At 32.6% G+C, this 15,727-nt stretch overlaps 1 protein-coding gene across 1 annotated transcript; it reads left to right on the top strand.

The window, feature by feature from the left end:
• The first annotated feature begins 130 nt into the window (after positions 1-130).
• LOC138330383 (protein phosphatase inhibitor 2-like) lies at positions 131-9,493 on the top strand. The gene is made up of 4 exons (XM_069277969.1): positions 131-232; positions 1,238-1,468; positions 2,600-2,697; positions 3,237-9,493. Exons 1-4 carry the CDS (start codon positions 156-158, stop codon positions 3,440-3,442), a joined length of 612 nt encoding a protein of 203 aa, XP_069134070.1. The 5' UTR covers positions 131-155; the 3' UTR covers positions 3,443-9,493.
• The last annotated feature ends 6,234 nt before the right edge of the window (positions 9,494-15,727 follow it).

The raw sequence follows: 15,727 nt of genomic DNA, 5'->3' as shown, positions 1-15,727 counted from the left end.
TCTAAAGTGGAGATCAAATACATTTGGTTATTCCACAAATTTACGGAAATTTTTTGAATTGTCTATAAAAGTTTTTAAAATTATTTTTATTTTCCTTTATTTGACCAATGAAATGACAAACCCTCTGCCCTTCGGTCATATCATTAGCTTCGAAGATGGCTTCCCAGCAGAGGAAGCCGATGAAGGGGATTCTTAAATCATCTTCCAGTTTTGACAAACCAGAACCTATTTAGTAAGAATTATGCAAAAATTATGGATGGTTTGATTGTGTGTGTAGTGATGATTGCAATTTTTTGACGTGACCTAGAACGCTATTGTATACACAGCGCACCATAATCAGCTGTCTCATTTGTTATGATTATGAGGAGTAGCCTTTTAGAGGTAGCCTAGTCTAGTAGATAGATAAAAATGTCTTACGTCTCGCAAAGAGTCAAAATGACTTTTTAAGTATGACGTTATTGTATCATTTTATAGTTCGTTTCAAACGAATCTAATCCCCATGTGTTCAATTAATCTTTCTGGCGTAAAATAATCCTTGCAGATTGAGAGATTTCATTGATCAATCAATGACAGCAACACATTTCTTGATTCTTTGAAGTTGTATTTGACTGTATTTATTTATACAATGAACAAATACTTTGGCATATAAGATGATGTAGTGTATCTGTCTCCTGTTGCTATCAGTTGATTAGACCAACTTACGCTCCCCGCTAATAATAGAAAAATATTAAAATGAATTAATACATTTGTAAATATGATACAATTATCATTATAATTAATGCAATAGGCATATAACGTTACAATATACAATAAAGAGGTGCATGGATTTTTCTATGGTTATGTGGACTTAAATTGCTACCTCTAACGTTTTGACTCACCAGTGGACCAGTGGCTAAATACATCTCTTAAATGTTTTTCAACATAAACGTATATGTAGAAGAATAGGGAAAATCACTCATACAAATCCTACCTCAACCAGGAATCGAATCTGAGTCTCCGGTGTGAAAAGCTATGGCTCTGCCGACTGAGCCAAAGAAGCATGCTCCGTCAGCTGAGTGAAAGAGACCATATTAATTTCTATTTCCGACCTGCTCCTTTTACATGTATAAAACAGAACATGACACTCATACATGAATATATAATACTAATTCATTAGTTCATCATTATCATCATCTCCCAATGATATATTGTGTTTGATTATTGAAAGTACCTGGTAAATTGTGTAAGTACTTTTCAGCACAACCAACACGCCCAGGGATGGGAGGAAGGAGATGACGTGGGATGAAATGAATATATTGGCTACACATCATCCTGCAGATAAAGATTATGGCCACATGAAGATTGATGAACCACTCACACCGTACAGCAAATATTCTGACCCAGAAGATGAGGATGGAGAGACGCACCAAAGACGCAGCAGCATCAGTGAAAAGGAGAGTGAACTAAATGCAGAGACAATCGCATCAAGGTAATGAGTCTGAGATAACTCTTAGTGTTGTATGGTTGTATGATGGTTATCTATTGTACCGGTATGTGTTTAAAAAGAGAAACTGCCCAAACTGGAAAGAATTATTGCTGTAGTTCTATTTTTTAATTGATTATATTTAACCCCCAGCTTTCACTTATACTTGTATTTCAAAATGTATTGAAAAAAGGGGTCCAATAGGCTGGATATCTGGAGAAATGCAGAATGGTTGGAGTAAGGAGTACTATTACAGCAAAATAGGTAGGTGCAATCATAGCAGGCAAAGAAGACCTCATTGGTTCATCCTGTTTTTTTTTGGTAACTTTGTGTCCTGATGAAGCCCCAGTAAAAGCGAAACCAGTTGACAATAAAGGATCAACCAAAGAGGTCTCCTTTGCCTGCTGTGATTGTACCTATCTATTTTTCAAAAAGGTATTGGATATGAAATATCTTATATTATGCTTACCTATATTTCTCAATCAAGTTTTCTATATATGTAGATAAAAGTAGAGAGTAAACTTTGTTAATTTTACAACAATCCTGACACGAGTACTACCCAGGTAAGTCCTACTTGTTGGCTGGGATAGAAGCAAAGAGCTGAAAGAAACTGGTGTATATATCATCTAACAAGTTATAAGTCAGTGTGTCACCCGACCCAGCTGATCTCACCACCATCATATATGCATGTTGATACCACTTTTCAATAGCCAGAAAGCTCAGATAGGAGCAAGAATTATATATGTAAGCTTCCCCAGATGAAAAATGTTGCCTAGCAACAATATTCAATGAATCTTTCAATTAGTTATATATCTTTAAAGTTTAGTTATTTCTACAATTATATTATCACAAGCCCTCCACTTCTGGGATGCTGGTTCGAATCCCATGTGGGGCAGTTGCCAGGTACTGACCGCAGGTCGGTGGTTTTTCTCCGGGTAATCTGGCTTTCCTCCACCAACAAACCTGCCACGTCCTTACATGACCCTGGCTGTTACTACGACATTAAACTAATAAAACTAAACAATTATGGAATTAAATCTTCAAAAATCTTGAAATAATTTGTGTTTCAATGCCTTAATTAGATGTTGTGCTTGTTCTTGGCTGATACCGAGTTTCTACTTTTAATTTTGTTCCCAGATTAACTGAAGAAGGCTTAAATCCAACTGTGCTGTGTCATGCTTCTATAGATGAGGAATCTTCTTCTGATGAAGAGCCAGAAAATCAAGAACAAAGAGGTAAGGAAATGTGTTGCAAACAATGTCTAGAATTAGATTTTAAATAATGAAGAGGTGGCTGAGTGGGTAAGATATCCCGACATATTACCACAGGCCCTCCAACTCTGTGTCACGAGTTTGAACCCTTGTAAGTTGCCAGGTACTGAGTGCTGGTTGATGGTTTTTCACTGCATACTCTGATTTTTCACCTTAATACTGGCTGAATACATTTGATAGGTGTCTGCATCGTTTACCTTAAGATTGAAAAATCTAATTACGGGTAGACAACTAAATGCATTTTCAGTGCTCCATTTAAGATGCATACATAAAATGCTCATTAAAATCTGTCTGTGAGTTTTAACAATTGTATGAATGTGTACTAATTACCCTTATAATATTTATATTACGCAACCCAATTATTATATGAGCACTTACACCCAGAAATAAAATCAAAAGAAATTTAGTAAAATTGAAAATTTTCAGACAGATTTGCAGAATGTGCTAGCTTGTCATTGATTACTTTGTAGCATAATTACATACCTTTTAAAAATTTGTTACAGCCGAGCGGAAAGCATTTGAGCAGAAGAGAAAGCTACACTATAATGAATTTCAAGCGGTCAAATTAGCCAAGCAGTTGATGAAAGATGAATTAGATGATGATGATGATGAAGATGATAATGAAAGTAAAAAATTAGAAAATAATGTGACAGACTCTAGCCGACAGCCAAATCCGGATACAGCATTAACAGGGGAGAGTAAGCAGTGATATATAGGTTCTAATTGTTAGGCATTGTTCATAGGTAAAGCTAGATTATACACTCTCAACATGGCTCCTACTAAAACGTAGCCGCAAATGCAGTAAAATGTCCAAGGATATTTTTATTGACATATTGTTATTGTATTAACACCAGTAATATGCCTTTTTGCCAAGTCTCATGAGGATTGATGCAAAAGTAATGAAATTATGATCATTTGAAAATTTTGAGATAGACAGGGACTCATTTTGCCCTTTTGCCAAGTTTCCTGAGGATTGATGCAAAAGTAATGAAATTATGATCATTTGAAATTTTTCTACATTTTGTGTCGAGCAATTTACCATACGGCGGAACTCTTGATAATAATTCACAAAAAGTAGTAATCTAAATTTCATTGAATTTGTTCACATGATGGTTTAACACTTTTCTATAAAGTTTCATGAAAATGACATGGTTATGCCCTACTGAGCATGACTTCATTACCACTTACGACATGACCGATACACGTGTCATTACCGTTTACAGAGACGTTTTAGAAGGACCCCTGAATTGTTGTGTCAAAGTGAATGTTTATAGCTTGTTATGGTGTGTTATATGAAATATACAAATGTTTAACATCTCTGTTTCCCAGATTGTTCAATCCCCTATTTTCTTATCCCGATTGAGCCGTTATTTATTTATGATTCATGTTTAATGTATCTTCAGTTAATGTGTTACTAACTTTCCTTCCACAAAAAATCTGTCCACTTTTTTGGCAGAAAGGGTGCTCTCAAAATCTGAGTTATTAGACATAATGTGTACACTGTTCACAAGAAATCACAAGACAAAAGGAAAAAAACACTGGTTAAATTGTCAAACACTACAAGTGTAAAATGTATAATCACCTGGTTTTGAATGCACTCTTTAAATGATGGAAATACATTGTTATAAGAAGTATTATAGGTGTGTAATCGTGGGTATTAGGGATTGGTTAAGGGCACAGTATATATTACTAATTTAGTTTTATTCACAACGGTTTTTGTATTTAATACTTACCCAGGTATACATTGAAATCTTCTTTCTTGGGCTAAATTGATTAGAAATGGTTTCAATTCCCAGTTACCAAATATTTCATTAACTAAAAGATATTAAGATGGCTAACAGGATTATAAATGGCTTAAATGGAGGTATTTAAAAAATGATAAGGTTTATTCATGAAATTCAATTTTCTTCTTTTCTGGTTGTTCTTCTACTTAGGCTTACTGGCATTTCACACTAAAATTGAATTTCATATTTTAGATGGATATTGGTGTAAAACTAAAATTATCTTTTTGTTTCTGAAGACATTTTTTTTCTTTTAAAAGAAATATCAATCATACCATATTTGTGCTATTTCTATTCAAGGTATGCAAAAACTACAATATTTCTACCTGTCCGTTGTTTTATGTCAATGGCAAAAGCTAAGACATTGTTCTCTGTCGAAAAATGTTCTATTATATTTTATACCAAATACCACTACGGACTGTTTCATAATGTTTATTTTCATTAAGAAGTATATATGCAAATCTTTTTTATGGATATGTGTATCTGTACTTTCCAAGGCTGTACTGTACTATTTTCATGAACATAATTCACATGCCCTCTTAGTTTTGCGACTGTTAACAAAAGACTGTTCAGAAAAAATTTAAACTGGCCTTTCAGCTGTCCATTTGCCAATGAATTATATTTGATTTAGAACTTGTTGGTTTGATAGCAGATATTTTGTAGAATCTGATCAGTCATTTGTGTACAGTCGATCACATATCTGATATGTTTAACTGCCCTCTGAATTAATTGTAATAATTTTAGTTCTATCACAGTGGTGATATAAGTGCTTGATGTTTTCACTGGAATCAGTTTCCTGATGTTATCTATGACAGAAGTGCTATTTATAGATATGTCGTGTGTTACTATATATAGCAACCTTTGTAATTGTGAGTTAGTGTGTGCTATAGCTATTATATATAAAGCTGTTGTTATTTAAGTAGCTATGCAAAAATTCCAGAAAAAATCCAAATATCAAAGACATTGGTAAATTTTTCTTAATGAAATTTATTAACAATTCAGCATACAAAAATATGATTTATAATGCTCCACAAATTTTGTGGATCTTTAAGATACAGTCCTTTCCAAGCATGGCTATAATATAATCTGTGATGTTTTATTCTACAAGATTTTCTTTTATTTCCTAAATTTCACCATATAGTGTTCATTAGATCAATGCTTAAAAAAAATAGAAAACTTCCAAATCTTTTAAAAGCCTACAACCTTTCTGAAACAAAAAGTTAAAGTTTCTTAAAAACATCAGAAAATATATATGAATGACCTATGATAAGGTTACAACACTTAACAAATACAAGATTTTCTTCCTTTAAACCATGTTGACAGTGAAGATTCATTTTGCTGCTCTGCTGTCTTGACACAGTTATATTTAATTAACGCTCTGTAATTAGGATGACAACAGGAGATATAAGACGTTATAAGGCGTTATAAAAATTAACATTTTGATTTATTTTAATTCATTTGTTCGGAAGATGTTCACAAGTGTAGTATTAATGCTAAAAACTTTTGTGACTCTACAAAATAATCAATCTTGTTTTACAATCCCATTTTAAAAATTAAAAGCTTTTTCGGAAAGGTATAGCAGGCCTTTAAACAAAGGAAATTAAAACCACCATTTCTGTTTTGTCTACCTAGGGTGATAAGATTGTCTAATAAAAAGGTTCAAAAACTTAAAATGAATGTTTTCCTTTGTTGGAATAAGTATTTCTCAGAATTGCTCGCGATCCACCTCTAGTAATCCTACAGTGATCCACCTCAGATACTTATAAAGGCGAGGTGTAGAATGATCTTTAGGGTTTGTTGCAATATGTGTGCAGGACTATATTAATCTCATAGATGTAATTATTGTAAACTCCATCTTGAAGCTTTGTAATATACAGAGCTAAGCTTTATGTATATTTGTATTGTTTTTGTGTTGTGTATATTTAGATCTGGTTACTGTAATATCGTATAGCAATATATACGGAGCTGTCGGAACAAGATTGTTTTAACTGCTCACACACTCGGAATGACCCTGATCATGATGAGTGAATTTGTTGGTAATTTGATCATGCTTTGTGTAGTGGTATTCCAAAAATTTATGTCTGAAGTACTTTTCGTGACTCCTTTCACCTTTCTAATATAATTATACCCCTCCCCCTCCACCTTTAGTTACCCCCACCCCCAATATTTTTTTTAAGTTTGAGGGATCATTTTAAAAACTATCTTTGGCCTACTTTTATAGAAATGGCCTCCTGCTAATTAAGAACTTTCTTATTTAATATGTGTTTGTTGATGGACCCTAATATGTTAATTACAAATTGTCAAAATTTTGGAAATGACCCGTTTATTTTTAGCCAAACTGATCCCTGGTGCATTTGAAAGTTTCCTATGGAGAGCATTGTTTCCTAGCAAATATTTTATTTGACATTACAATGGTTTCAAGAGAAACCTGTCTGTCAATTGTGGCACAAGTTTGAAAATGAATGTTATAGCCAATTAAGTAAAAAAAAATTAAACATGTGCACATAGATTGATGACATCATCAGAAAACCGCATTAATGAATAGTATTTTATATCAGGAGACTTTAGTTACAATTTCTAGGTTGATGCAGCATTTTAAATATACCTCAAAAGATCAAACTATACAACAGAAAGATAAATTTGTTCATCTAAGTCATAGTGCAGTACCTGACAATATTAAAAGTTGTGATTGTATACATTTTGGACTTTTTCAGTAAAACATCTACCGCACTCACCCAAGGAGTCCAAGTTCGAGGGATTCTGTCTTTAAATGAGAAAATTGAATTACATACAAATAAATAGGAAAAACACTCAAACTCGGGTGGGATAATTTAACTCATTCATCCCTGTAGACATATTTAGACTCTTCTAAATCAAAGACTAGACCAGTCCATTATGAAATTTCAGGGGTGAATGAGTTAATTCGGAGTTCTAGTGATGGGTAGATGGAATAGATATCGGTGAAATATAAGTATGTGAATGTTTTACCTCATGTTAATACCAAATTTTATTTATAATGCATCATAATTGATAAGTGCTTACTATGCTAATATTAAAAGATACATTTATGCATATTATCAGTATATATACAAAAGTGCTATTATTCTCAAGTGTTTTCAGCAAATATATTGTACTTTACACAGATAAAAAGGTTGCTGATTAAGTTATTATGATAAAACATCATCCTAACTCAATAGTGTAAATGTTTATTTGTAAATGTTTAATGTAAATTACCGGAACACAAAATATGATAAACATTTACTTTTGTGAGACTTAATTATTAAAAGCTTTGAAAAAGATTTATTTTTGGTTAAGTCTTCAAATAAAAAAAAATCAGTATAGCTTTAGTTGATAAATTTCTGTGATACTTGTAGAACTGAAAATCACATTCCTTTCAAAATTGTGAATGATTTCGGTTTTAGATAGGAATGTTAAACATTGCATGTACATGTACCTGGGTAATATAAAATGTCATATACTCTTGAAATATAGCCAATAATTTTTTATCAGGAAACTGTTGGGGTTAGAATTTGAAAATATACTTCTGAGTACTGAAACAGATTCGCCTCATATCCTTTGTGTATGAGAGATATCACAGGGACCTGAGACAAAAAATTTAATCACCAGTATACACATGTATATATATGATACTATATTATATATATATATGTATACTGTTGGTTAAAATTTAGTGCCAGCTGGTCCCTGTGAGAGATATGTACGCTTATGGCAGCCTATCCGAAAAAATTCATATGGATAATTATCTTAAAACATTTGCGCAGTAGTATAATTTTGGGTATCATGCAGTTCATATTTATATCAAAATATTCAAAGTTATTTTTTACAGATTTAGAATGTTTATCCTAATCATGTTATGAGTCCAATGATTCTGTTGTGTGCGATAGTTGTTTTTGTGATTATAGAGATGTTGGTAACTGGAAATGTTGGTAACTGCATAATATGATCAAATGCTTTATGTTACAAATCTGAAATATCTTATTTTATACAGCCATTGAAATTTCTTTCTTTCAAAAATTTGATACATGTACTACAGGGTATGTTTAAAATGTTTAAAAAGTAAATGATTAATTTTAGCAGAATTTGTCATTGTCATACGAAGTAAAATGAAATTTCTGCATTATTCCGAAAATATAATATGTTGGTTCATTGATTTAAATTTACGGAGATTTTTTTAAAAGAATATTTGTCATCTGTGAAAATGCTGTAACATCTTGATATGTAGACATCATGTATAATTTTGTAAGCAATTTGAAAATTCAATTGTGATTCAACAAAAATATATATCATTTCCTTCCTTGTCCATGCTTGAATAATAATTGAAATGTAATTATGAAAATCAAAGAAAAATTTAATAAGTATTATACAACGGTTCAAAGATTAGGAACGAATAGAGCTGATGTCACAAAAGAATAAAAAAGAATATCACATGATTTAGAAACTTTTTGAAAAAAGATGGTTCGAAGATTTTTTGAAAACAAATGCTGGAGACATGTTAATTGATACACATATCTTGAATTGATGTGCATGTTTTTTGTAAAAAAAAAATTGTTTTCCCTACGGAATCCGGCATCTTCTAATGATATGGAAAGTGTTAGTTCTGTTCTATATTTAATACTATTGATTCCATCCTAAATTTCATGAGATTGAAGATATGTTACAATATCTTTTTATTTGTAATTTTCTATCGTAGTGAACAGATTTGTTATGTTATATTTTGTAAGTCTGGCATTAATCTTTCGTAATTCACAATAGAAATGGACATATCATTTTTACTTTTATTACATGAAATTTTTCCTATTGATTTGGTAAAGTGCTTGTGTTGTTAATATATTGATATGTATATGTATGTAAATATATATATCCTGTAATTGTGTATAGTGTAGATTTTGAACAAAGAATTTCAGAAGTTTGAAATCTAAAATTGAAAGTATTGCTTATGAATAAAGGATTGAGTATTTCGTAAGTGGTTTTGTTACTAAATATAGATCTATCAACCACCCACCTATTAGACATGGTTTTTACTCACTTTATTATGATCTATGTCCCAAAAAACAGTTTGACGCTTTATAAAAAATGTTTTGATAGACGAAGGAATTTGATCTATATACCATTAGAAATCTAGTGATCTGTTCTGTACAACGATATATAACAACCTGGACAAATATCTTTTTGTTAAAACTGATATTGAAAATCGAAAGAAAGTCATATTTCGCTAATTTTGCGATTAGTTCAGAAAATCAATAACTTTCATTTAAAGAATGGGCGCGAGATGTCAGCCATTCTTTTCGATGACATGATGAATTATGTCCCTGAAATTCCTCACCACCTCACAGTCCTGTAAATCTGCTTCCTGATGATGGACTGCATGCCTGTATGACATTTTCATGACATTTCATTTACTGAAGAAGGGGATTTTCCATCGGCATTGTAGAGTTCAATATCTTTAGCCTGAATCTTCATGGTGCTAGAAAGTCACTAAAATGTGACATAATCAATGATGTCATCATTTCTATTATGATGTCATCACACAAAATGATGATGTAATATATACATTAATACCCTGTTAGTTAAATTTGGATACTCCTGCTTTCCAAATCATTTTGAATTTTCATAAAAAGTTTAGTATTGCAAAAGTTATTACCTATCAAAGTTGGGACATGTGTTTTGGGACAGTTGAAAGGGAGATTATTCTATGTTTTTCCTTTCTTTCCCTCTTTCGTTAAAATTTGATACACACAAGGAAGCTTAAAGATGCTCCACCACCAACAGTGCATAAACAATACCCATCATTTGTACAATAACTGATGTTTTATCCTGTATATATATGTGTGTCTTATTAACAAATTAACACAAAAATTAAAACGAAATAATTTATTTTGCTTTTAGTAAATATGCAACCAGTACTTCAATCTATATGGGGCATAGTGAGTGCCCAGTCCGTGGGATAAAAGTTGTTCTTTTATTAAAAACTGAAAGTAATGTGTAATTAAATTAATTACATTGGTAAAGTAATGGTAATTTAATTAATTACATTGCAAAATACATGTAATGGTAATGGTAATGCCATTTTAAAATGTAATGTGTAATTTAATTAATTACATTGCTATGTAACTGAACCCATCCCTGATAGTGACATGGATTTTTTCAGGACAATTATTTTAAATATTTTCATCATGAAGTAAAGTAAGATGCTCAAACTTTTCAATGATAGTAATGGTGTAAAGCTAGATTTTGTAACTGAAGAAATAAAAAATTCAACAGCTCCAGTTTTTGATAGAGAAAAAATACCATTCATCAGTGGTGAATCATCTTTAATAAGCCAATATACTAACAGGAAGCAATTTCAATTATCAAGATTTAAAATCTAATCATTCCCAGCTTGTGATATGCATGACTACAGAATAGGTGAGCCTACATCTAAAATTAATTTGAAGACGAATCTTTCAGTCTACTGAAAAGGAGGGCCACAATCATTTCACTAAGGATCCAACGAGGTCACTTGTGTATGATTTGTTTAAGGCAAAGGTCCTGATACATCTTTCGAATGTAGCATGATGGAAACCGGGCAATAAAATTTGTACAAATGGCCTTGCCATTCATTCAATGTTTCAAAGACTCCTTCTGTATATCCAAGAGAACCAGATTATCGGATATTTGACCTGAACCATGTGTGAACAAACTTGGTAGCCCTTCATGGGAGGCCCAAATCAGGTCTCTAAGCCTACTAGTTGATTACTATACATTTTTTTCAAAACAATTCAGCTTATGACTTCATTCACCTTGAATGAAGGTCAAAGTCATTATTTTGAATAAATTTGGTAGCCCTTCATCTCAGCATGCTATTTGATATAAAAATTGTGTCAGAGGATTTAACACACAGGTACACATGATTTAGTTTCGCGGCCTTAATCAAGAGTCCAGAGGCCTTACTGTGTATCCGAGTGTTGACACTTTTAAGAATCCAGGTGGATTTCAGCAAGGACTTAATGGTATTACAAGTCATTATCAAACATTTATACAAAAACCCTTGCTTCTATCCTCAAGAGTCCAAGAGGGCACCTTTAAAGAAAGAAAAGGCCTGTAGTACTCATCTGAGTTCTGATACAGAATGACACAAAGATGTGTTTTCACTTTGGTCCTCATGTACTGACAGGTCCTCATTTTAGGTTCGCTACAGTGTGCGAAGAATCAACCACAACAAAATATCTCAAGTCATTTTTTATTGTTTAACAATGTAGGATTTAAGGAACACTTCATCCTTGTTCACAAGTTTTAAATACTAAATTGTGCTTAAAGTGTGAGATTTTAAGATCTAAGTCTGCAAGCAAATTAAGAGCTTTCAAAATTTTTCATTTTTAGAAGGAAAATATTCTTTTTGTACATGAAAATGTAGCAGTCTAGTTTGGTTTTTCTTTTGACACCAATAATACATACATTCACCTCATAGCAATCTGACTGAAATACAGATCCTTATAACCACTCCAACGTAGTGATATTAAGGATCTGTATTTTAATCAGATTGACCTACATAGATATGTTAATGCTTAAAAAAAACTTATCTTAACTCATTCACCCCTGAAATTTCATAATGGACTGGTCTAGTCTTTGATTTAGAAGAGCCTAAATGTGTCTTCAGGGGTGAATGAGTTTAAGTTTTCAGGGTTACTCACTGTTGACTTCTGACCTTCAGACCTTACACTAACAAGCACTTTTGGCAAGGCAAGTGTATATATGAACATAGACTTTGCTTAGTTAAAGCATTTTTGCAACCCAAATGGTACAAGAGCCTGTATCACACATTAAAACTTACAATTCAAATGTATCAAAATCAAACGCATGCAATGGTCAAATAATCGGTCAAACAAACAACCTAAATATTAGGCCAGTAATCGGACGTTAAGACATTGTATCAAAATAAGTGGCCAAATAGGTATTATCACTCATCTGGTTAAGGCATTACATTTCTACTACCACATCCTCAATACTGATGATATATCCATCCCTGCACTATCTCATAGTAAAACTGGAGGCAACAGAACAGAATGGATAATTTAGTGTACACCAAAAGAGCCATGTCAGGCTTTGAAGTTGAGCGTTGCTCTCTGTTATCATCAAAGGCAATATTTGGAGACCTGTGATTGGTTCCGATTTTTTCACCTGAGCTGCCTCCAGTTTTACTACGAGATAGTCCAGGGGTGGATATAATGTCAGTTACAGTAACCCCTGGAGTATTGAGGATGCCACTACCTAGGTACAGTTGGAAATTGATGAGGAAAATTTAGGCTAAAACCATGAACTAAGCTTCTAATCTCATCAAAGTATAATATAGGGTGACACTTCTCACATAAAAACCTATGTGCAACTTTGAAGGGATGGTTCCTGCTAATCAATTCAAACTTTAAGCAGTAGAAGGCAGAAAACTCGGATCAATCAGAATGAAATTTCCTGGAGATAGCAGAGATACTTCAAATTTGATTAAATTCTGTAATTAAAGTACCTGTTGAAAGAGGATTTTAAAGAAGTTCAGAATTACAAGACATTTGTACCATGTTCTAACCAATAATCGACCAGGGCGCTAAAAATTGAAAACATTATAAAACTTAATTTGGACTTACGTATATTTCACAAATTTGTCGAGACATTAAACAATTTGCAAAAGAAATAAAACACAGTTTTCATGGTTTATGTCCACATTTCATCTGAAGAAAGTGAAACTGAACCCCAAAAAGGGGGAGGGCGCTTATAGGAACAGGGGCATTTTATACGGACATTACAGTAAATACAACACATTAGGCCTACAGTACAACCTCCATTTGGCCAGCTTTGACTAGATTGGAGTGGATAAACAATTTTCAGATCATTGCAGTATTATGTGAGCTCACATTAATTAGGCCAAGAATGTGATTCCAAAGTAAATAAATAATCTGACCTAAATGTAAGAAACAGTTTAGAAACTACAAACAAATGTTCACAGAACACAACAACTCTGTACATAAATTAATGGCATAATTTATCCAGCATGCATCATACAATATAAATACAATTTGTCAGACAACATTTGGTATAAATAAACAGAAAGAATAGGGCAAGTGCGTTTCAGTATAATGCAAAGTATACATTCTTAAAATAAAATTAAAACACAAAGTACATTCATTTGTGTAAAACACATCAAACAATACATAAATTACACAAATTTAAAGTTCAGTTTTTTTAAATGTCCATTAACATATTAGTACATTATGAGCCCAACAACCATTAAGTTGTAATAACAGAACGCTTATAAAAATATATGACAAGAAAATTCTTAACATTCCAAAAAAGTTAATGAAAATAAAAACCATAGTCGTGTGACCATTTCAGTTATCATAACATGTAAAACCTACAGTGGAAGGCAATTGAAATTGTAAGGAGTCATCAGACCAAGAAACATAACTGTTATCATTTATTCTGTACTTACATATATAATACATAGAACTGTTATCATTTATTCTGTATTTACATATATAATACATAGAGTTCTCTGCCCTTGCACTATATTGGTGGTGACATCATGTCTTCATACTTTTCAGAGAAAAATTACTTGAATTTTGCTCACAAAATAATGATGTCACAATGTAATATGCAAAGACAGAAAAGCTCAAATAGAATTTTACGCAAAATTATAATGTTCAAAGGTTTCTAGCGGGACTTTTTTTAAATGTTGAATTCTGTTCACTCAAAACACAAATTACTTAAAAGTCCCAACCAAATGTTTTACATGTGTTCTATACATATATTCAGTACACTTAAATAACTCATTAAGTTTAACCATTCAGTCCCACTGATTCTGATCTCGAGCCAACAAGGTTTAATTGTAATTTTAAAATCTTTAATTTTGTTAAAGTGAATAGTCAGGCAAAGGAAAGCTAAAGTCGGTAAAATTGGAGTTAATATATACATGGTGTTAATATTTAGACTGGTGGTATATGTTCACTTTATTCACGTTTTCATTGAAATCCGTGAATTTTAAACACCAGCCAAATATTCAGAAAATCATTGACGTACCTCGTACTACAATTACAGTAGCTCAAAAAAATTATAAGAATTAGTGACCTGTGAAATTTAACCTTTGAATATGATCTGTATAGGAAACTGTAAAATACTGATCCTGCAAATTTAAAAAGCTATACATTGCCTAGAAACTCACCAACAACCACATGTCGTGTCAGCCAGAGACAGGAGGCTACATAATGTCAGCCAGAGACAGGAGGCTACATAATGTATCTGTTTGGGTTAAGATGTTGAGACATTTTGATCAACTGGCTACCCGTACTTTGCGCCTTGAGGGGGACTTATACTGTAATACATGTACATGCATTAGTATTTATCATTAAACAAACAATACAATGTATATAAATATCACTTTTAAATTAATTATACAGTGTAACTTGTCAAAACTGGGACTAGCATATTTGACCTGAGTATTGTCAGGTTTCCGGATCACACAGGTTCTAATTATGCTAAATTAAGAAGGATACACAGGGACCCAGATTAGACATGGGCCAGTTTAGACAAGTTATACTCTACAGTTTTGCCATGGATTAAAACTAGAAAACGACCCTGCTGACCAATCAGAAAAGTTTCCCTTCCCCAAAGGATGTTTGTGGCCAAATTTTGGTTTCAGATTCATGTAGAACTCTATGACAAGTAGCGATTCAAAGGAATTACCTCTATTTTAATACTATTAGCCCGCCCTTCCTGCCCCTGGGGGACCAGAGCCAAAATTTTACACAACAAGTTCTGTTCCCCCTTCCCCCAATTGATGTTTTTGTGGTTTACATTTGGTTACATTCCATTCAGAACTCTATGACTAGTAGCAATTTTAAAGGATTTACTCTTTATTTCCCTTATTGGGCCCCGCCCCTCCTGCCCCCGGGGGACCAGAACCAAAATTTATACAAGTTCTGTTTTCCCTTCCCCCAAGGATGTCTGTGGCTAATTTTGGTTACAATCCATGCAGAATACTCTAGGACAAATAGCGATTTAAAGGATTTAGCTCTATTATCCCTATTTTGGCCCGCCCCTCCAAGGCATGACCAATCAGAAAGCTAGAAAATGACTAGAAAATGACTCTGCTGATCGACCAATCAGAAATGAATATATATTAGATAAACTTCAGAAAAAAAATATTCTTATGAATATCTATACAAAAA

This window comes from Argopecten irradians, chromosome 8 (genome assembly GCF_041381155.1).
Source record: "Argopecten irradians isolate NY chromosome 8, Ai_NY, whole genome shotgun sequence".
Lineage (NCBI taxonomy): Eukaryota > Metazoa > Mollusca > Bivalvia > Pectinida > Pectinidae > Argopecten > Argopecten irradians.
The sequence above is the reverse complement of the archived record's forward strand: the minus strand, read 5'-3'. Positions and strand labels throughout refer to the sequence as shown.

What these genes read in the sequence shown, in the direction of transcription:
- LOC138330383 (XM_069277969.1), top strand. Translation starts at nt 156, where the DNA reads ATGGCTTCCCAGCAGAGGAAGCCGATGAAGGGGATTCTTAAATCATCT. An exon ending in GCAGAGACAATCGCATCAAG is followed by an intron (nt 1,469 to 2,599) that starts GTAATGAGTCTG and finishes TTTTGTTCCCAG; the next exon opens with ATTAACTGAAGAAGGCTTAA. An exon ending in AGAAAATCAAGAACAAAGAG is followed by an intron (nt 2,698 to 3,236) that starts GTAAGGAAATGT and finishes AATTTGTTACAG; the next exon opens with CCGAGCGGAAAGCATTTGAG.